Raw genomic sequence first — 23,966 nt, forward strand, 5'->3', positions numbered from 1 at the left:
GAAAGAAGAGACGCTGTTGGGCTTTCTTGTGTAGGGAGCTGGTGTTGAGGGACCAGCTGAGGTCCTTCTCTAGGTGGACACCCAGGAATTTGATGTTTTTGACGATTCCCACAGAGAAGCCGTTGATGCTCAGCGGAGAATGGTCGCCTCGTGTCCTCCTAAAGTCAACAACCATCTCCTTTGTCTTGTCAACATTTAGAGACAGGTTGTTCTCTTTACACCAGTCCGTTAGCCTCTGCACTTCCTCTCTGTACGCTGACTCGTCGTTCTTGCTAATGAGACCCACCACGGTCGTGTCATCAGCGAACTTAATGATGTGATTTGAATTGTGTGTTGCTACACAGTCGTGAGTCAGCAGTGTGAACAGCAGGGGACTGAGCACACAGCCTTGTGGGGCCCCAGTGCTCAGTGTGGTGGTGCTGGAGGTGCAGTTCCCAATCCGTACTGACTGAGGCCTACCGATCAGAAAGTCCAGGATCCAGTTGCAGAGGGAGGTGTTCAGGCCCAACAGGTTCAGCTTCCCAATCAGTTGTTGGGGGATGATAGTGTTGAGTGCTGAGCTGAAATCTATGTACAGCATTCGAACATATGTGTCCTTCTTGTCAAGGTGTGTGAGGGCAAGATGGAGTGTAGTGGAGATGGCGTCGTCCGTTGAGCGGTTAGGACGATACGCAAATTGCAGTGGGTCCAGTGAGGAGGGCAGCAGGGTCTTTATGTGTCTCATGACGAGCCGCTCGAAGCACTACATGATGGTGGGTGTGAGTGCAACGGGACGGTAGTCATTGAGACAGGACACAGAAGACTTCTTGGGCACGGGGACGATGGTGGTGGCCTTGAAGCACGTGGGAATGACGGCGCTGCTCAGAGAGATGTTGAAGATGTCGGTGAGAACATCTGCCAGCTGTTCAGCACATTCTTTGAGCACTCTGCCTGGGATGTTGTCTGGTCCAGCAGCTTTACATGGGTTGAGTCTGCGTAGAGTTTTCCTCACCTCAGCTGTAGTGAGACACAGCACCTGGTCGTTCGGAGGAGGGGTGGTCTTCCTCGCCGCCACGTGTTCTGCCTGTCAAACCGAGCATAAAAGTTGTTCAGCGCATCTGGGAGGGAGCCGGTACTGTCACAGGCAGGTGATGTCGTCCTGTAGTTTGTGATGGCTTGTAAGCCCTGCCACATGCGCCGTGTGTCCCCGCTGTCCCTGAAGTGATTGTGGATTTTCTGGGCGTGTGCGCGCTTTGCCTCTCTGATGGCCCGAGAAAGTTTGGCCCTTGCTGTTCTGAGGGCCACCTTGTCTCACTTCTGAGGACCAGAGACTCTGCCTTCAGAAGTGCACGCACTTCCGCAGTAATCCACGGTTTCTGGTCGGGTCGTGAGATGATGCTCTTGGAGACAGTGACGTCATCGGTGCACTTGTTGATGTAGCTGGTCACTGATGACGTGTATTCCTCTAAGTCAGTGAAGTCGCCGTAAGTTGCAGCCTCCCTAAACATGTTCCAGTCAGTGTTCTCGAAACAGTCCTGAAGAGCAGAGATGGCTTCTGCTGGCCAGGTTCTCACCTGCTTCAGAACCGGTTTTGACCGCCTGACGAGTGGTCTGTATGCTGGAATTAGCATAACAGAGATGTGGTCTGAGAAGTCGAGGTGGGGGCAGGGCTCTGCCCGATATGCGCCGGGGATGTTTGTGTAAACAAGATCCAGCGTGTTTTTCCCTCTCGTTGCAAAGTCCACATACTGATGAAATATAGGAAGCACTGACTTGAGATTTGCATGGTTGAAATCTCCAGCAACAATAAACAGTCCATCCATCAAACAGTCCAGGGTGTGTATTTTGCAGTTCACTGATCTTTGTATACAGTTCCCATAGCGCTTCCTTAGCATTAGCGCTAGGTGGAATGTACACTCCGATAATGAAAACAGTGGTGAATTCCCGCGGTAAATAAAAAGGTCTGCATCTAACAATCACAAACTCCACTAGCAATGAGCAATAACTAGAAACTTGCACAGAGTTCTTGCACCATTTCGTGTTGATGTAAACACACAAGCCGCCACCGCGAGTCTTACCGCTCCGAGCTGCATTTCTGTCGGCGCGAAACGAGGCTAGCCCGTCTAGCTGAATAGCGGCGTCCGGTACTCTGTCGCTGAGCCATGTCTCCGTGAAAACAAAGACACAGCAGTCTCTAACCTCATGCTGTGTAGCCTGCTGGAGTCGGATGTAGTCCAGTTTATTGTCCAGAGAGCAGACGTTGAATAAGATAATGGACGGGAGAGCCGGCCGGCTAGGGTTTGTTTTCACCGCAAAACGTAAACAACGTAGCACAATTTTGGCTCCGGAGCAGCCGCTGCGTGCTACTGCCGCGCCGCCATCTTGGATCCTCAGCTTTTAGATATGAGGAAAAAAAACAAGGGATAAGAGGTACAGAAATATAGAATGTAAGAAGGGATTGGTAAGCAAAAGAACAGAGGGAATGGGACTCTGAGAAATGTAGTGGAATACAAAAGTGAGGAGAAAGGCCCATCATTATTGAGTGATATCCCGGACATTTTTCAAAAGGAATTGCAAATTGCATTTGCAATTGCATTTCCCATATGTGGACGCATAAAGTGTGACATAATTCAAATGCAATTGCAAACTTTGCATTACCGTTTGCTGTTTCGTGTTCGCGAACGCACACTGACTGCCAAATTTCAAATGAAAAAGAAAAATCCATTTGTATTTGTATTTCCCAAGTCTTACAAGTCATGAGCCTGTCATATTTAAAAAGCAAAATCAATGACCACGTTTGCTTTTTCACTTTCTCTGAGTTGCGCTTGTAGTCGGCCAAAACTCAAATGCAATCGCTAATCCATTTGCAATTGCATTTCCAACACGTTACACGGAAACCTGTCAATCAACGTCAGGGGCGGGTCTATACTATGGGGCGGGATTGTATGGGGAGTGACGTCACTCGCAGTCGCTGACCAAGAGGGGGAAATTTGAGCAATGGAGGTGAACCGCGGTAAAGTTCACAATCAAAAATTCATATTATTATTAACAAAAATATTATCATTATCATCAAATATATAATTACTATTATAATTAACCCTGGGCATGTGACAAATTAATACACGAAAATGTATTAGGACATGTAATACAAAATCTCATATAATGTTTATTTTGTGGCACATTTATTTTGCAGGGGTTTGTCATGTAATACAAAAATGTTTACAATTAATAAATGTTGTTTATGATGAAAAATGACACGAAATGACTTTTATTATAGATAAGAAATATAAAAATATACATGTATATGAAAAAAATACTTATTTTATATATTTTTCCCTATACAATATGTCTTTTTCATATTGCTTATTTTATAATCAAATTAATTTGGTGCAATTTTTAAATCATAAACATATTATTTTATGGTCTAATATAATATTCGATAGGCGTTATGTAGGGGGGGGGCAGTCTGTAGCAGGGAGGCATTTTAGCGCATAACACCAGCAATTTATAGTGAAGAGTCACTAAGAGACCGTCCAAAAAGTGCATGACCAAGACCCAACCGTTTTTTGGGTACAGATAATTTGTTAAATGAAATGGTTAAATTATTTGTTATAAAAATAATAATAATAATTGTACTGTACTATAATCCACTCTATCACTGCTAATAACTACAACCTTTTTTCTCATTTAGTTTAATTTAATTTTTCTTTTATTTTCAAAAAATGAGTAAAAAAAATAACAACTGAATTAATATCAAACTGAATATTGCAAAAGGGTTGTAGTTATTAGCAAGGATAGAGTACAGTTGGTTTTACATTTGTAATTTCTATAGCAAAAAAGTTATTCAATTTTGTTGATTTGTCTTTTTTTTTGCAACTCATAATAGACTTTACCAAAGTGCATTAATTTTCATACATATCTTTACAATTATTATTATTTATTTTAATAAGAAAAAACACCCCAACTCTCATTTAACAAATTATCTGTTTTATTGCCACAAGAATTGTCTGTGTAATCATTTATTTTTAAATGTGCATTAAAATAATTATTAATCAATTAAACAAACAAATAAATAAACAAATAATCCATACTGCAGCCTAACAGTGTAATATGTAATACTGTGAGGTATTTCTCTGTAATCTTGTGTATTATTCTGTAAACAAACGGTTGGGTCTTGTTCATGCACTTTTTAGACGGTCCCTTAGTGACTCCATCGCTATAAAGCTCCAGTAAGCAGCGTTTCTGACAGATTTAGCTCCAGCAGGCTGTAACAGGAGAAGAACTAAAAATATTTATTTGTAACAGCTTCTCTGTCCACTCCATTCTCTGTCATTTTTGTGTGTTGATTTCTTGATAAACAGATGAGGTAATCTCGGTTCACCTCCATTGCTCAAATGCAATTTGCAATTCCTTTCGATAAATGTCTGGGAAATCACTTCATACATCATCAAAGCAAGGATGCAAAAGAGACAGACACTTGGACTGGTGAAAGTGGGGAGATGGCTATTTGAGCTTCAATATAAACTTTTTTCCTTGACCTTCAATCTACAGTACATGATGATGGATTTCTGTTTAAGCTTTTTTATTTCTGTGGTGCTGTTGGGCAACAAATTCTATAATTTTTATAGCAATGGAGTATTGCCCAATGCCCAACCCTATTCCTTTTTTGTCCAGGCTTTGGGACCAGCAACCGCAAAGTGATTTATATGGGCAAAGAGGTAAAGGCCTTGCCTAAAGGTCCAACAGTGACAAACCAGGGAAGGCAGGGTATGAACCTCTGATCGTCTGATCAGCAACCCAGAGCCTCAACCTCCTGAGCCAACACAGGCCCCATGAACTTGTTTACCTGGGTGATATCTCCTCTATTTAAAATGAAATGAAGTTAGATCTGCTGGGAGACAAAATAAAGACCATGATTAAGAAGCTAACAATCTGGGACCAGCTGTGTAAATAGAAATATACCCCAATCACATTCTTGCAGAGACGCATATATATGTGTATGGCCTTGGATAAACCTATGAAAAGTTTAATAATGGAGCACTTTAATCGCAAAGCATAGAAATCTAGACACCTTGTCTTTCATCTTTTGTTTTAGGAGCAGGAGCAGCAGATTTATGTGCTGAAGTACAGCAGTTGCAATTCACATAAACTCACACACAAATATTAAGAAAAACAATATTCCTGAACTTTTGTAAATCTAGTTGAATATTTTAGCTTACATTGTGAACTAAAGCCTGTGTTTCAGGAGTGAACATGTTTATACCCCTTTGTCCTGTAAGGTGCTAGGACAAAAAATACTATTCTGACTCACTAACAAAATAGACTTATCAAATCAGTGCAACTTAGAGATGATGCTGTTTAATTGATTTTGATTGATTTTCTTTCTTGGTGTCATAATTTTCTAAACTCATGCATGATTTAAACTTATATAGTTTAGTAGTACAGGGCAAGTATGTGATGAAGCAGCTTTGTTACTGTATATAAAACCATGACCTAATTTTCTTCCTATCCACCCTTCCCCTGCAGTTCTCTTTCTCAGAACTTTCGTTGTGTATATACTGTAGCTCTTACACTCCATTCTGTAACCCACTGACCATGATGTGTGCATATCTGTGTCTGTAGGTGAGTTATCTAAGAGCATACACTCTCCATTTAACTTTACACTACTGTAAGAGAGTGTACTTTTTAGTGTCAGATGAAGAAGATAATGAAAAAAGAAATAGCAATGACAGTGCATGCTTATGTCCCTTACTCTCTTTAATGTCATCAACACACAACAACAACAACAACAACAATAACATGATCTAAGTGTTCTGGACATTTCTCATAAGTGAAATCTGCTACAGTAAAATATTGACAAGATGGTGTGTGGACTTAAAAAAATAAATGAAAAATTAAGTTAATCAATAATTAGTTATAATATAAACATTTGTAATATTTCTTTAAGTGTTTTATACAACTTATTAAGTAAACCTATTTTATTGACAATCATCTAGACTGTACAGCTTAAAATACATGGAACTGAGTCGGGGCTTGGCATGGGGTGCTGTGGTCAAAATGGGCATCAACATGAGGCTGAAACAAAAACTTGGCATGAGGATAGAGCTAAGGCGTGAAGTTGGGACAAAACTGGGTCTTCAAATGGCTAATGTGTGCTTTGGACTTAAAGTCCTTGAACCCAGTTAACAGAATGCTCATAATGTCCTCAGATCCAGATGATGCAGCAAGAATAATGCCCCTTAAACTTGGGTGGTAGAGCAAAGAGAATGTCCTCAAACCCAGGTGGTGGAGCAAACATAATGTCCTCGACCATGGATGGCATTGACCATTGTGGTCACTGACTTTGGTGAGGAGGTTTTGACCATCCATCCTACCAGTGAATATCATCTCAGGGATGAGAGGTACTTAGTGCTCCCACATTAATCATGGCTCTACAGCCAATACTCCGCTCCCAACGGTACGTGAGCCAACAGTTCGAAAAGATGCGGTCGGCTGGCATCACGTGGTTTAAAGGTCTTCGGCCCTCCCGACTGAGTGGTAGTAGTAGCCTTGTGGGAGCCTCCTAGTGACGGGAAGGAATTGGACACGATTAAAATTAAGGAAAAAAATCGGGGAAAAATCTAAAAAAAATAAAATAAATCATCATCAGCAAAACTTTGCATTGCTTATTGCTATCTTCCATCGTCAAACCACATCCCATGCCCTTCTAGAGTCTGTTGATTACAAACTACACATTGTGGAAGGAAGTCATTTTTTTTTTCATAATGGCCTGCACACTTTTTCTTTTCTCTTTCATGTTGAGACTTATTCACGTCTTGTATCAATTACTTATTTACTCCTGTATTAAACTTTTGTAAATAATCACACAACTTATGAGTTATTTATTAATGTTGTTTTAAAACATTTTATATAGTTTGCATTACTTTGTATAAATTTAAATTTTCATGTGAGCTTCCCTTTTCACTCATTTTTATACACAACTCTGAGTTTTCAACTGAGTAACTGTTTTCATTAGTGATTATAAATTATTTACAAGCTGTATTTATTTTTATTCATATGTGCAGTTCTATAGAATAAAGTGGTGCAATGAATCTTCACACAGTTTAGAGTTGCTTAATCACATGTGAAAAGATTTATGCCCATGTCAAGTGTATAGGATTTTGCAGAAAATTATGCATTTCTTTTCTTTGGACTATAAAAGCAGTTGAGAAAAAGAAAAAGGCAAAGGTGTGTGAATAATTATACACTTTTATAAAAAGAAAAAAAAATTTAAGTATATTTGTGCAATGTTTAATGTTGTGTGTTATTTAAGATACGATCTGACTATAAAGACTTGTTTAAATAAAAAAGCTGAGTTAAATGTAGTTTTAATTTGTCTTACAAGAGCTTAATGTAGTTGTATCAGATTAAGATCTCAGACTTTTCTTGTTGTAGGTAAAGCCACAGGCTGTTTTTCTGTACATTCTTATCTATCTCTCTTAATCAAAGTGGAACTTTTTTGTGGTCTATGAACAGACACCTCTCTCTCCCCTCCTCTTTTCTGAGTATACAAATATAATCTCTAGAATTTGGTGATCTGCATTAATATCATTCTGTTCGCACTGTGATCATCATCATCATCATCAGCAGCAGCAGCAGCAGCAGTCATGTCCTCTCGCTCTCTCCTCGTGGTTCTGCTGATTCTTACCTGTCTTCAGTCTTTCACAACTTCCCAGAGTAAGATAAAGTTATTCATTTTTATAATATGTAATATGGAACATTTTGGTACATACTACTACTACTTTCACTACTAACATGAATAATAATAATAATAATAATAATAATAATAATAATAATAATAATGACTTTCCTTTTTTCTTTATTATTATTATTATTATTATTATTATTATTATTTTACTCACTATCACTACCTTGGTTAAAATTTCCTAAAATGTTACATCATTATGGTAAAATGATGACCAGTTGCTAAAAAAGGACCAGCTTTACTAAACTCCTGCATGTTACTGTGACAGAGTAGTTTAATGAAGCAGAGTTACTGTATCACTATAGAATTTATTATTTTCCTTTAATAGTGCATCCCCATGTGTTTGGTTTCTCCTAAACCAAATTCATTGCAAAATAGTTATACACTAATATTAGGCTTTATTATTTATTTATTTGTAAATATATTATTTTCTAACAGTGCATCCCTATGTGTTTTATTTATCCTAAGCCAATTTCATTTTAAAACAGTTATAACCTGGTTTTTAATTTGCTTATCCGTGGCTCACAGTAATGACACTGTTTTACTAATGGGACGTTTAGTTAGTGACCAGTGTAAGGATATATTTAATGATAGAAACTTACTCATGATCATTACAAAGTCACACAGCCTAATGCCTAAATTTAAATGAAACCGTAATTCTTACTTACATTATACCAGCTATAAACAGTCATTCCCTCACCAGCCGCTGTCTGCTTTTTCTCATTAAAAACACAGTTTGTCATGAAATAAAGCAAAAAGTGCAAAATCTTTTGTCTTGAAGAAAATTTTCTTACAGCTTTAACCTTTAATTGTTACATATCGCTGACAATGGAGACTCTTTCCATGAATCTGTTTCCTTTAACATTTCCCTACAGAATCCTTCACCATGTCAGTGAATCTACATCACGTTATTTAATCAGTTTATTATTAGTGTATGATTTACTATAGAAACAACAATGCAATAACACATGTATATAAACATATATAAATGTGACCTGCGGCTGCACTACAGTCAGCACTGCTGTTATAAAATATATCAGAATCCAGAATTTATGTGGAACAGACTAAAACACACAACACTCAGCATTGCTTAGCATCAGTTAAAATGCTTTTCATTGACTATTTAATGACAGAAGTACATGTATAAATGTTTTTACACAGATTCATCTGGACCAAAGCAGTGTTGTTTCAATTACCAGAAAAAGCCAATCCCTCTAAGACTCATTGAAAAGTACGATGAAGCAAAGCATCCGTGTACAAAACCTGGAGTCATGTAAGCCCCACACCCCAAGTTTATTTTTATGTCCACTCCAAGAACTTTCATGTCCATTATTGCTTTATGTTTATGTGTAATGGAAACTTTTATTTTTATGGCAGTATTGCACTGATGGATATCTCTCTTCTCTGTAGCTTTACCTTAAAAGACAGTCGTCTTGTGTGTGCAGACCCCGGCATCGAGTGGGTGAAGAAGACCATGACACAAATCGATGAGCTAATGTTTTAAAGTCCGAGACAATCTTAAACGAGTGTTCACATCCTGTGCTCACATATGAGAAATTTATATCATTTTAAAGAATGCAGATGGAATAAATCTTTTTACTGTACAGTGGTAGCCAAAAGCATTGAGACAAAAGTGAAATTCATTGTTTTAAGGAAATTTTATATTTTTTAATAAAAATAATCAAGATTAATAACAAGAAAAAAGCTTAATTTTATGCAACAGAATTGCTTAACCTGCCAGATCTTGCTGGGCATAGAGTCAAAAAGATACACCCTCAATGCCTGATTAATTGCTTCTGTAAGATCAACATTGTGTACAGAAGATGGCTTTATCACTACTGTCATTGAGTTTAAGTCTGGAGGTGAGCCAGGCCATGACTCCAGAAGCTGAATAGCATTGTCAAATCAACAGTTTTTTAGAAGCACTTCAATACAACTTTTCAGCTGATAAGCTAGAACTAATTAGTGACATCACCTGTTTTGTGCACAAAGGGAACTATAATACATGTCATATGTTGTCTTAATACTTTTGGCCACCACTGTATATGTTATTTAAGTAAATGTTTGCTTGAACTAGACTGTCATTCTTCAGTTAAATTAAAGTCTAGTCTGGATTGATTTTGTTTTATTTGTATACCTATTAAAGCATATTTTAAATGCCATCTAAAGTTCTTTTTTAATCAATAAAAAAGTACATTATGTAATATATGTATATTACAGCCTTATGCCTTAGTGGTTAGCAGTAGCACCTCACACCACTAGAGTTAACCATTTTTCAACTCTTGCCTGTTGTCTGCATGCATGAAGCTTGCAAGTTCTACCCATGCATGTTGGGTTTCCTTTGGGTAATTTAGTTTCCCCAGACAATCCAAAGACATGTGTAAAGCTGATAACTTACGGTTTGTTTCTCCATCTGTAACCTGCAGTCCCCCCCACCAGGGATTTAGATTACTTTAATACAAAGTAGAACATTGTCATTAATCACTACTACTATAATAATTTATAATTAATTAATAATTTATAATGATCCTATAATGATTTCAAAAACAATAACCAGGTAGCTGAAAATAACCAGCATTAATAAACTGTTACATGTTTCCCAGAGTGTTACAATAAAATGATGAGTGACAGGGTGGTGTGATGAGGTGAAGTCAACTGGTGCTAGAACTGGACAGAATGTGAACAGCATAAACAGAAACATCAATTTAAAAACAGTAATAATAATAATAGATGTATTATGAGATCAAAATGTAAGTCACTCTGGATAAGTGCATCTGCCAAATGCCTAAAATGTAAATGTAATGAACAACATATATCTGTACATATTATACCTACATTTTATGGAACATCAGCAAAACAACTTCTAATCAGTATCTGCATGCTAATTGCTATCTCTTCATCGTCAAACCACCCCTGCCCTGCTAGATTCTGCTGATTGTAAAGGACACATTGTGTACGGATGTCGTACGGATGTTTTTATCATAACGCCCTGCCATAACAACCTTCTTTCTCACACTAAATCTTTAAATCTTGTATTAATTTTCCCTTAATTTGTTTACAAAAGCTGCACTACTACTACTAACAACAACTTTTATAAATAGTCACATGACTTGTGAAATTTACAAACATTCTTTTAAAAACATTTTATACCTTATTTTATATGGTATCATACTTTTTGCATGTATTTTTATTTTTAATTAATTGTAATGATCGCTGTGTATTGTGTGTATTTAACATGAGATCTGAGATCTGATTGCTATTTATTGCTAACTGAGCTCTACTTATTCCTCTTTATTTTACAAGAGTTTAATGTAGTTCTGTGAGATTACAATCTCAGATCTTCCTTTTTGTAGGTGAAAGCCACAGTCAGCGTTTTTGTTCACTTTTCAAAGTTTGGCTTATATAACCTCGGTCAGGTGACGTAATTTGATTAGGTGCACCTGGAGGTTTTAAATAGGCATGAACCGGAAATATCCTCAGGTCTTATTGTCTTCAAGGACCGCATTGTGTGTGCAAAATCTGTGTATTAAATACTGTGTGGCAGTTAAAAAGAAAAGAAGCAGAAAGCAAAAGTAAAAGGAAATATTACTTACAATGGCGGAGTTAAAAAGCGGATGTTTGCCTCCATATGAGAGACTTCTTATGATGATCACCACGCTTTCTGCTTTGAATGTTTGGGGGAAGAGCACGCCATCCTCAGACTCAATCAGTGTGCTTCACGCCTGGATCCCCTCCTGGGGATCGCGTGTCAATCTGGCGGAAGCGCGTGAGACGGATTCGCCCCTTTCTCTCACGCTCTCGCCAGATCGAGAGGCTCTTGCGTCCGCTTCTTAAGCACACCTCAGCGCTTCTTCTGATCGGGCGGTAAAGATCTCTTCTTTTGCTTCTGCAAAAAAAAAAAAAAGGTGTGTTCGGCCGCCTCCTGCCACATTTCAGGACGCCAAACATCTAATCAAGCCGTAGAGTCAAAACTTTTGCACCTTTCAGAGAAACTGGGAGCGTGGAAGCTACTGCCAAGTATATCTCCTAGAGTTCAGAGGACTGTAGAGAGAGGTTACAGAATTCAGTTTGCACATCGTCCTCCGCATTTCCACTATGGTAGTCTTTTACATAAATCGTCAGGGCAGATTGCGTTCTCGCCGTATGAAGAAGCTAGCGCAGCAGATTTTGCTTTGGGCACAGGACAGGTTCTTGTCCCTCAGGGCGATTTACATTCTGGGGCATATGAATGTGGGAGCAGACTTGCTGTCCAGACAAGCTGTGACACATGGGGAATAAAAACTTCACCCCGAAGTGGTCAGTCAAATCTGGGAGAGATTTTGTGTAACAGAGGTGGACCTCTTTGCCTCGCAGGATATGGCACAATGTCCTCTTTACTACTCTCTGACTCCTCCAATAGCTCTGCTCCCTGGAGCCCTAGCAAAGTTTGCCTCTTATTGATAGCGCTCTGTTGGCCGACCAGAGTATGGTTTTCAGATCTAATATCTCTCCTCGGCGGTTCGCCATGAGCGATTACGGTCAGGAGGGATCTTCTGTCTCAGGCGCAGGGGACAATACTTCATCCCAGGCCCAAGCTCTAAAACCTTCATGTCTGGCCCCTGAGGGGGACCAAACAAAGATATGCTGGTCTTCCAGCCAATGTAATAAAAACTATTCTAAGTGCTAGGGTTCCCTCTACTAGAAGAACGTATGCCCTCAAATGGAATGGTTTTGAAAGTTGGTGTATGACAAACCATGTATACCCAGTCCACTGCCGGATTGTTTCAGTGCTGGAGTTTCTGCAGAAGAAACTGTCCTCGGGCATATGTCCTAGCACTCTCAGAACGTATGTGGCCGCCATTTTGGCTTACCATGTTACGATTGATGGGGTTTCTGTGGGAAAGCACCCTTTAGTTGCCCGCTTTAATTGTGGAGCTAAACGGTCGAGGCCGCCCACTAGAACGACAGTCCCTTCATGGGACTTACCTATTGTGCTCGAGGGTTTGGTTGATACCCCCTTCAAACCTCTTAAGGTCAGCGCCTGTTAGGTTTCTGACCCTTAAGTTTTTTCTAATGGCCATTACTTCTCTGAAGAGAATTGGGGATTTGCAGGCTCTGTCAGTCTCGTCATCCTGCCTAGACTTTGCCAATGGGCTGGTCAAAGCTATTCTGCATCCTCACCTGAATTATCATCCAAAAGTTCCATTCTCAACCATGCACCCAGTTGTTATCGAAGCCTTCTGTCCTCTGCCAGTTAATGCTCCAGATCAGAAAAGACTTCACTTACTGTGTCCAGTACGTGCTCTGCAGATTTACAGCCACCGCACTAGCCAGTGGTGCATGTTGGAGCAGCTTTTTATATGCTATGGGGGCTGCAACCGGGGGGCGGCTGCCACTAGACACACAATGTCACATTGGGTGAGGGATGCTATTGCTTTAGCCTACACTGTAAAAAATGAATCATGAGGCTTGTAATTTTCATTTAATAATTTGATGTAATCATTAACAATAATGTGCATATTTCATTATTTGGTTTTCTGTGTTTCTTATAATATATTTAGAACATTTCACTAATAAAATTAAGAAATACATTTTACCTATTTTTTTTTAGAAAATTAGTGCAATTTTTAGGCTTAATTTGAGGAACCATTTAGGCTTAAATTTATTTATTATTTATTTTAAAAGAATTGGTCCAATTATCCAGAGCTAATTGAGCCACCATCATTTAAATCTCAAGAACATGAGGGATCAGATGCCATTTTAAAGGAGCAGTCGAACAGTGTAAAATGTTGAAAGGTAAGTTAACTAACTAATATTTACATTTTATTTTGATTTCTTAAGTAAGCTTCTTTCTTGCACTAGTGTCAGCAATATAAATGAAATAAATTAAACATTGTGAACATTTCTGAAAACATCCTGTCTGCCATTAGCATACTTGAGTTTGTTGTAGTGTCAGTCTCGTTTGTTCTTGAGTTTGTTCTAGTGTCACACTTCACTAAAACAAGTTCTTGGGAGTTGGTGATACACAATGTTACAAAGATATGAACCTAGAAATGGTTTACTGTACAAGTTCTCTCAGGTTTTAGTACAGAATGTGACTATTCCCACAAAAAAAGATGTTAGCATAAAATGCTAAACAGTTGATTTCAATGACATATAAATTGCAAGTTACAAACTGTTTTACAAATAGTTTTACAGGTCTTAAAACTGCTGTAAATGTTATATACACTATTTTACAAAGTGTTTTAATATTGTGATAACAGTGAAACATGGAATAAAAGCATGTTTAACACCAAACTGCATTATGTATTCATTTCATTATAAAATGTTTTTTTTATATATTATTAAGTAATTTTCCTTAATACATATGAGTAAATTTTTTTATCTGCTTAAACTAAAAACGATTATTCCACTAACAATGGTAAAATCATCATGTGTCTGGCTAAATAATTTAGAATGTTTCACATGATTTATTCAAGCTGTAAATACTACTTAAAAATAATATGCGTCATGAATTCGATGCTGAGCTGCTGAAGCGAAGTTCGCAGCACTCAACCGGCCGGTTCCGGAGCTGAAGCGACGTTCGCAGCACTCGACTGCTGAGCTGCTGACGTGCTGTCCATGGCGCTTTGTGGCTGCAGAGCGGAAGCGATGTCCTCAAAGCTGGGAGGCGGAGAAAGAAGCGCAACGTCCTCGAAGTCGAGGGGAGGTAGAGGAGGAAGAAGCGCTTGCTGAGCTGAGAGGCTGCAGAGCTGAAGCGACGTCCTTGGCTCTTTGAGGCAGCGGAGCTGAAGCGACGCTCTCGAAGCTTGACGGCTGCAGAGTGGAAGCAATGTTCTCAAAGCCGGGAGACCGAGAGAGGACAACGCTCTCCAGGCTGCTCCTTGACTCCCTACTTTCGCTTTCAAGCAGCGGTGGATGAGGTAGAGGAAACGCGTCACTGTAGCCGTTCAGCAGCGTCGCGTCATCTTCCACATTGAGCAGAGGTGGAGGAGGGGGAGGAAACGCGTCATCATCGCCGTTCAGCAGCGTTGCGTAATCCTCCACGTCGCGCAGCGGCGGCAGAGGTGGAGGGAACACATCGACGTAGCCGTTGAGAATAGGCGGAGGCGGAGGAAGGGGATGACGGTCATACCCTGCTGTGTTGCTCTACTGAAGATTCGAGCCTATCTCACAGGTCTCGTGAAGCTGAAGCTGTCCGAGCAGGTTTTGGAGCTGTCTAGCCTGCTCCCGCAGGTCTTGAATGCGCTCCTCATTCTTCTTTGCCCAGAACTTGTACAGTTCTCGGTCCCTTCTTCCTGGGATTTCCCTTCCCCTTCCTCTAGCTGCGTCACCTCTGAATGGCGTCCGCTGGATGGCGAGTCTGCAGCCTTCTCAGCTTTCCTGCACCTCTCTTTCTCTCTCTGCTCCTCGCTGTCCTCCAGCAAGTCCGCTGGCTCGGCGAGCCTGCAGTCCTCCCAGCTCTGCCACACCTCTCCCTCTCCTTTCTCCTCGCTGTCGTCCAGCCATTCCGCCAGCTCGGGCGAGATGGTGATAGCTCCCCCCAAAAAAACGTCTAGGGCAGAGACCTCCGCTATGCCACTTGTACGGTCTATCTTTCTGTCAATGAATTCGCTGCTGGCGTGAGTGTTTATGTGGCATATTCGCAGAAGGCAAGATGGTGGTTCAAAAACTCGTCTTTATTTAAAATAAAGCACAAAACAAAACCAAAGAAAGCTCCTTTTTCTGAGCACTCGTAAACTTTACTAACTTACTTGGACTAACATAAACATATTCACTTAACAGCAACTAGCTTTTGTTGTGTATGGGGGCCAGGGGTAGCTCAGTGGTTAAGGCATTGGACTACGGTTTGGAAGATCCCAGGTTCAAACCCCACAACCACTAAGTCGCCACTGTTGGGCCCTTGAGCAAGGCCCTTAAGCCTCGACTGCTCAGATGTGTAATGAGATAAAAATGTAAGTTGCTCTGGATAAGAGCGTCTGCCAAATGCCTAAATGTAAATGCAACTATAGTATACACAACAAAAGCTAGACGTCTGACTCAAGTTCAGTCAGGCTATTTATAATCAACTTAATTACTTTCCTCGGTTCAGGTGAATGCTTGTCTCACCGGACTGAGGTGCAGTCTGGGAAATTAAGTTCCTCAAATCTATAACATAATAAAACAAACACAACAACCAAAACTCAGTCTTTGGGGACTTTGGCGCCCTCTAGGGGTTAACCCTTACAGTCTGGCTTAATTTTGATTTTTTTACATGATTTATTTAAGTAAATTCTTCTAAAAAAAATCAAGCCATAAAAACTGCTTAAAATGTACAATATTTTTACCATATATATTTTTTAAGTAGATAGCACATACGATTTTTTTACAGTGTACGAGGTGCGCGGTCACACTTCACCTTTGGGAGTTAGGGCCCATTCAGGGAACAGGGTTACAGTCAAGTGACCCGAGACGTTTTGCATTAAGACCATTCTGTTTGCATTATCATCATCATTATCACTGTCAGCAGTCATTTTCTCTCGTTCTCTTCTACTGTTTTGGCTAGTTCTTTTAGATTTTAAAACTTTAAGATTTAACAGGTAGTTATGTCTTTGTCACATAGTTCTTCTTATTTTTTTACTACTACTTAACAATAATGGTGAGAAAAAGAAGAAGAAGAAGAAGAAGAGAAAAAAAGATTATACGGAGTAGTTCATTGGAGGACCCGAGACCAGTTTCAGAAAAAAAAAATGTGTCTGTATGTCTGTTGAACCAGATTTTGTCACAGCATCAGGCAAAAATGGTTGGGCAGAATTTAATAAAACTTTGACTGTACCTTGTTATTTGCCTTAAGTTAAAAATGCACCATAAAAATCTAAATATTAAAAGATGTCAAGATTCCTCCCACTTTTGCAAACCCTAATGTTGAGTGGGTGAAGAACAACATGAAACAAATTCACCAGCTCGTGTTTACAATCTTGAGCCAACCTTAAACATGTGTTCACATCCTCTGCTCATTTATAAGAATTTTATATCATTTTTGTTTAAAAAAATGCAAAAGTATTAAAGCTGTTTACTGTATAGTAGTCGCCAAAAGTATTGAGACAAAAGTGAAATTCATTTTTTTAATCACATTCTCATTCTTTGCACATGATTACAAATAAGATAATGAGAAAAAAAAGTATTGCGATACAACGATCAATATTTATCATGAAGTCCTTTATCCTTTAAAACCTTTCTGATCTGGCTGGGTATGTAGAGTCAAAAAGACAAGACAGTAGGTGTCACTCACTCAATCCATGCCTGCTTGATTTTTTATTGAGTTTAGGTCTGGAGATGTTCTAGTGTCCAGAAGCTAAATATCATTGTCATATAGACATTTTTTCTTTTTTTTTTTTTTACAAGCATTTCAGTACAACTCACACCACTAGTGTTAAGGACTCTTCAACTCTTGCTTCTTGTCTGCATGCATACTTGTGTTTCCTCTGGATACTTCAGTTTCCCCCTACAGTCTGAAGCCATGTGGTGTGGTTCGCAAATTGCCAATAGCATATGACGGGATGTGTGTCTGCATCTTTATCCTGCAATTGGTTGAATCCCATGCAGGAATTTTGAATACTTTAAAGCAAACTAGAACATCAATTTAGAAGTGATATTTGATTTTCATTAATATTTTAAAACCTTAACAAGGTTGATGAAAATAGCCAGAATTAATAACTACTGTTTGTCACACTGTTACAGGTTAAGTGACAGGTTGGTGTTATGAAGCCTTGAGAATGAATAAGTGAGTGAGAGAGTACCATGTCATGTGATATACAAAGAATAAAACATTTCAGGACGTGTTCAGTGTAGTCAAAATAACTTTGCTTCATTATGAGTTTTATTACAATAATCAGAAAATGAGTGCATTATTATTATTATTATTATTATTATTATTATTATTATTATTATAGATAATTAGTAGGCTAGACCTTTTTACAGTGAATTTTATTGATTGTAGTTGGTAAAAAAAGCCTTAAACATTTTGACGTAATCCTAGCGCCACCTCCTGTCCAATGATAGTTATGCTTTAGGGGATGTCACACAAACGAGTTTGGTCTTAGGAAAAAATAAATATTGCAATCGGCCTACATCACTTAAACATCAACATACGTGACAGTAAATGGACAAACGTACAAAATGTGTTACTAAGGCTTGAATCACCATAAACCATGGGAACAGATTCATCCTCAATACACCATGGCAAAAATACTACTCCCTACTGTATACTGTTTCATGGCATTTTATCAGACACCCTTATGAAGGATTAATTATTATAATTTTTTTCTATTACACATTTGAGCAGTTGAGAGTTAAGGGTCTTGCTCATGCGCCCAATGCAGGTAGATTGGGGATGGTGGAGTTTAAACCTGCAACCTATTGACCTGTATATATAAATCTGTAGTCCAATCAATGTCTTAATTGTGCTACCTAGAGCTACTAGTTTTTGGTAATAGTGGTGAAAAATTTTGACAAACCAATCTGAAATACAAATCAGATTTGAAGTGTGGTGATTTACACCATTTTTATTTAATGATCCTGATCAAATCGTTCAGTGACGTCTTTTGGATCAGGCTCATCATGGAACCTCATGAAGATGATCAGTCAGGTTTGCTCTAGAGGTGACAAATGAAACAAAATAACAAAAATAACTTCACCTGAAAGTATGACAAAACCTCAATTTTTTTCTTTAATTTAACACCCACTTGTAGCTTATTATGTGTTTAGGGAGGCATGCATCTCCATCTGAACCAGGCATGTGAAGCTCATTTCAGGTAACCATTCATTTGTAAAGATGCAAATAGAAAATTCAAAACCACAGTTGTGAGATGCATTTCTAAAAGTCCCTTCTCTCCTGTTGAATATGTCACTTACAGGACAAAACATTAAACTTACAATTAAAATGAACATCACTTGTAATTAGGAAAGCTTAGAATGTGTGTGTGTGTGTGTGTGTGTGTGTGTGTGTGTGTGTGTGTGTGTGTGTGTCATCGTGATAATAATAACTGACATATTTGACCTCAAAGTGCCTTTCAGTAGTTTCCATTAAGCAAAGTGTTTTTTTTTATTTATTAAAATAATAATAATAATAATTAAGAGCGATACCATAGCAAGTTGATTTCCGAGGTTAAACAGCATGGCAGCTGCAGATGTCAAGGTGAACTATGTTCTATTATTAGCTCTGTAGGTTGCACAACAGGAAGCCTGTGTAGTGACACAGCACAGAACTACATAATTCAATGTAGGAAGACTTCTATCTTTTCTATATGTCATGTACAATATGTTTTACTGAAAGATCTATATAAATCTTGTTTTTTTTGTGGACGACTTTAACAGCATCCATCCATCACTATCCACTCATTCATGACTATCCATCTGTCTCGTCATCCGACTCATCTGAACTCCAATCATTTTTTTTTACGTTATTTAAATATGAGATGACTTTGTCAGGTGCAGAAATATTTGGACACTGACAAATATATTGTTATTTCAACTGCCTACTATAATACTATATGTTTACTATATTTGCTTACATCCAGTATTTAAAATAATTGGACAATTATCTGTTTTTGCCATGCCCAAAGGCCAAATATTTGTTTCTATGTTTATTTCATTTTATTTTTAGGTTATTGCCAATATTGTTAAGAAGTGAATGTATAAGGGGTGTTCAAGTCAAACCAGGACTTGTGAGCAAATTTCTAGTGAATGAAGGAATAAAAGCGATTGACATTTACATCAAACACTGCACACTGATTAGACTCTTAGCTGCAGTAAAACATTTGAATAGTGAACACTTTGTAAAGAAGGCTGTATTTTCATGAATGACATTTCTGCCTGAGGTGGTTTGGAGTCCACTGCAGTCGTTCTCATGAACATTCCATGAGTGGAACACTTGATCCCTCCTTAATCCAAGCCATTTCCACATGTCCTATTTGACCTTTGGCACAATAGTTCCTGGGAAGCCAGTATGTAGAGAAATAAAGGAAATTCTGTTATTCTGCACAATCAAAAGTCACAGAATTAGATGATCAGCCATCTTTCTGCCATCCAAGGATCTGACAATAATAATAATAATAATAATAATAATAATAATAATAATAATCAAAATTATTATTATTATTATAAGAATGATAATAATAATAATAATAATAATAATAATAATAATAATAATAATAATAATAATGTTGACTCATAAACAGAAGAAATTAGTACGAATTAGTAATGATGTTACCTGACTGAGAAATAAATCAGATTTTTTCCCCTTTCATTATCAATTTATTAAATTAGATTATTCTGATTGTAGAATATATTATTAAGTAATATATTATGTTTATATGTAAATATATTTTTTTAATTACCCCACCAGAAGTGTGTGGTTAAGCAGTTTGTCATATAAACCCATGACCTATTTTTCCTCCTATCCACCCCTCCCCCACCCCTCTTGTCTGTATTTTCCACACTTATAAAGTTCACACTCCAATCTATAACCCCCTGTCCACTACACACACTCCATTAGCTGAGTAGTAGAGTATTAGCTGGTCATTCTCCCTTAACAGCATGTGTCAACATTTTCCTTCTACCCCTTAACAATTTGACATTTTTATACTGTATATATATTTTTTTAGAAATTACTGAATATAATTGAGTATTTTTCCTAAAGGGCAATACTGTACATTCTCTTTAGCTTTTGAACAGAGGTTATATTTAATGTAGTAAAAAGTGACTTATTTTCAAAGTCATCAAACTATTTATTTGTCCACATTTTTATTCTGACAACTTCAAACTGCACGTCATTGTATTCTCACAGTGCTCTACTCTCCACGTTCACAGACACGTTATAGTTCACTCATTTTCCATATATAGGTAATACTCGTGGTTTAGTTTCTCAAAAGTGATTTTCTCACCATGAAAAACTTTGTTTCAGTTTTCAGTGATCACATTCACTATATGACAAAACCTTTTTGCACCCTTTCCAACAAATGCATATGTAGTTGTTAAACACTCCATGCCACATTTTTTTCCCTGTTTTTGCTGTTGTAATGTGCTGCACTCTACTGTTGTAATGTGTGTTTGATGATGGAACATGGCTGATTTGTGTTCATTCAGCTACAAGAGCTTTATTGAGCTCAGACGCTGATGTTTGAATGTTCAGTTCCAGTTAATCCCAAATGTGTTCAGTGGGGTTGAGTTCAGTCAGGGCTCTGTGCAGGACACTCAAGTTTTTCCACTTGGGCCAAATAGCATATAACATTTTTTTTTAATCATATAAATATTTTGACAAAGAACCACATATGGATATGTGATGGTCAGGTGTGCACATACTTTTCACCATATAATTATTACAGACAGTGTCAAATGTATTTACTTGCATACGTACATATAGGCATGTGCAGATTTAATGGTATAATGTGTTCAAATGCACCTTCGACGGATTTTTAGTCATGAATGAACATGTAGAAAAACCAGTGATGATGTGAAAGCTAAGGGACTTTTCAGAATCATTAGTTTTTCCGCTTACTTGAAATGATTAGTTTTATTACTGTTTTTAAAAGTCCAGAGGTAATGGTGTTCAGCACTTTGCACTAAAATCTGTAGAATATTGGAGTGCAAGATGTTTTATTAAATATAAAATCTCCAAGTCTACATCTATTATAAAGCATTTATCATCTCTGTGTATTAAATCTGATGTCGTATACAGTATTGTTTTACATAAAAGTTTGTTTGCTGCAGATTGCACTTCAATTAAGTTACAATTGCTCATCTATATTTTATTCTGAGCATTTATTACAGGACAGGACTGTGAGATTTTATTACAAAGTTTTAAACACGACTTTTTTGATTGAGGTGAAAACCGCACCTGGGTTTCCTATGGATGATGCGCTTTCTTTCCCTCTTAGATGCAGTGGAACTTTGTACCTACAACGACCCAAACCACACTCTCGCCCTCTCTTTCTCAGATCATATAAGTTCAAATGTCAGGTAATATCTGCATTAATATCATTTGAATCAATTAGATTATCATCATTATCATCACCACGATCTGCAGCCATGTCATCTTGTTCTCTCCTGTTGGTTCTGCTGGTTCTCACCTGTCTTCAGTTCTTCACAACAGCCCAGAGTAAGTTAAAGTTGATTTTTTTGGTATTGGTCTTCTCTCTTATTATTATTATTATTATTATTATTATTATTAGTCATATTAAAGTTAGTCCTGTTTCCACTGGCGTTATAGCAGCTATAGGCACTGTCTCGAACTAGAAAAAAACTTCTTGTCATATTACTGACGTGCTGCAAACAAAGTGTAAAACTCTTAGTCATCAGAATACCAGAGACTGGGTTATAACTATTCATCTGACTGTTATAAAGCTCTGATGCGGGACACTCCTTCCATGAATTTAAAATATGTCTTTACTTATACCATAATAGTGATTGCTTATTTTTTTCCGTTGTTAAAATCTGCTGTACCCTTGAATTATAGACTTAAAATAAAATACAATTTAAAACAAGTGCATTCATATAAACCTGTGATTTGTGCATGTCAACGTTCCTCATAGAGAAAACCAATCAGCACATTTTGGCCAACCAGAACAGAAAATACAGTAGTAATTTTACAGTCTGAAACATATAACAGTAACCATGTCCTACAAAAAAATAAAAAATAAATAAATAAAATGAACAAATTAATAATGCAGAACTAATCGTGTGGATGCTTCCACACAGGCAATGGGCCAAAGCAATGCTGTTTCAGCCACCAGAGGGATAAAATTCCTGTGAGATTGATTACACAGTATGAAAAAACAGACCGTCAGTGTACACGACCTGGAGTCATGTAAGCTTTCAACTCATTTATTTATTTACATCTTTATCTTTTATTTTGATTATGAATAATAAATGTCCATTTCCATTGGTGCTTTAATAGGTATATTTTATATGAAAAATATTTAACTGTAAGCAATCATCAAGGCTTGAAACACATCTGATTAAGTAACCTAAGTCTTCTCTCTCTTCTACAGTTTTACATTACAGAATGGCCGCCATCTGTGTGCCGACTCCACTGTCGAATGGGTGCAGAAACACATGAAAACTGTTGACCAGCGCAAGCCTTCAAGCTGAACTGCTCACTCTATTTATAAGGCCTAATATATAGATATATATAATGTGAGAAATATATACACTATTTTATATTATTATATGTTTAAATGTAATTTTAACTTTCATATAGTAGCTATGTTTTTGGTCCTATTTTCACATTCTTAAAGAAAACAATGTTAGTCATACTTTAAGCAGGTTCAAATGTTCATGTGTTTAAATAAAATAGCTTTAAAATAAAATTTAAAGATTTCTCATTACTCTGTTTTGCTGACAGATTTTTTTTTTTATTAATTTGTTCATGGCCACATGCAGATTGGTACTCAACCTGAAACTATAAGACAAAATCTATGCTTTGATATAAGAGCAATAAAACACTTTGGGGTTTTTTTTGGTATGCATTACATCACATTGATAATATTAACTCTTTTAAATTACTTATTTTTTTAATGGCCTTTAAATGTTTCAGGTATTTATTTTAAACATGTTAATTATACAAAGTATTTTGTGTAGAGAAAGTAAAACCACAAAATACCAGTGTGGCTGTAGACTTTCATTTAATCTAAATAAGTGTGCACTTATTTAAGGGTTGATTAAAAAATCAAGATGAACTGATTAAACAATCAGGTGTAGATTCACACCGCCCTATTGTGGATGAGACTGATCTATATTTAAGCAATATCAGCAGGGCTGTGATGCTGCTCAGAGCATCAGAACAGAGTAGAGAAGATACCACAGCCATGCAGATGGGGATTTATAAATGTGGGGGCCAAAGGCAAAGGCAGGACTGGGCCCCTTATCTAAGATGATCCTACACGTATCTTCATCATTGGTCTTCACGTCATATCATACATGTAGATTCTCCACCGGTGTGCATGTTTTATACTTACTGTATATACTTGATGCAATTTAACAATATTATTCTTGTTTTTAGTTCCTGCTGGCACAGTGAAAAAGACTTTTACCTTCTGCAGTATGTAAAGTTTACTCTCGTTCCACTTCTTCCTTTTTTTCCACAATCCAAACTTGTGGGTAGCTTTGCTATATTTGCCAGTTTCATACAAACCCTCCCACTCATCAGTCTCTGTTTACTTCTGAATCACTTCCACAGATGCACTCAAGGGATATTGCATTGTAATGAGGACTAAAGCAGTACTGG

General features: G+C 37.6%; 1 protein-coding gene across 1 annotated transcript; it reads left to right on the forward strand.

Moving 5' to 3' along the window:
• The first annotated feature begins 21,769 nt into the window (after window positions 1–21,769).
• Window positions 21,770–22,831, forward strand: LOC128527163 (C-C motif chemokine 3-like). Its single transcript, XM_053499491.1, has 3 exons — window positions 21,770–21,839; window positions 22,439–22,547; window positions 22,732–22,831. The coding sequence occupies exons 1-3, from the start codon at window positions 21,770–21,772 to the stop codon at window positions 22,829–22,831; spliced, it is 279 nt and encodes a 92-aa protein (XP_053355466.1).
• Window positions 22,832–23,966: the final 1,135 nt, after the last annotated feature.

Source organism: Clarias gariepinus, chromosome 1 (genome assembly GCF_024256425.1).
Source record: "Clarias gariepinus isolate MV-2021 ecotype Netherlands chromosome 1, CGAR_prim_01v2, whole genome shotgun sequence".
NCBI classification, from domain to species: Eukaryota; Metazoa; Chordata; class Actinopteri; order Siluriformes; family Clariidae; genus Clarias; species Clarias gariepinus.

What these genes read in the sequence shown, in the direction of transcription:
- LOC128527163 (XM_053499491.1), top strand. Translation starts at nt 21,770, where the DNA reads ATGTCATCTTGTTCTCTCCTGTTGGTTCTGCTGGTTCTCACCTGTCTT. An exon ending in GTTCTTCACAACAGCCCAGA is followed by an intron (nt 21,840 to 22,438) that starts GTAAGTTAAAGT and finishes GCTTCCACACAG; the next exon opens with GCAATGGGCCAAAGCAATGC. An exon ending in TGTACACGACCTGGAGTCAT is followed by an intron (nt 22,548 to 22,731) that starts GTAAGCTTTCAA and finishes TCTCTTCTACAG; the next exon opens with TTTTACATTACAGAATGGCC.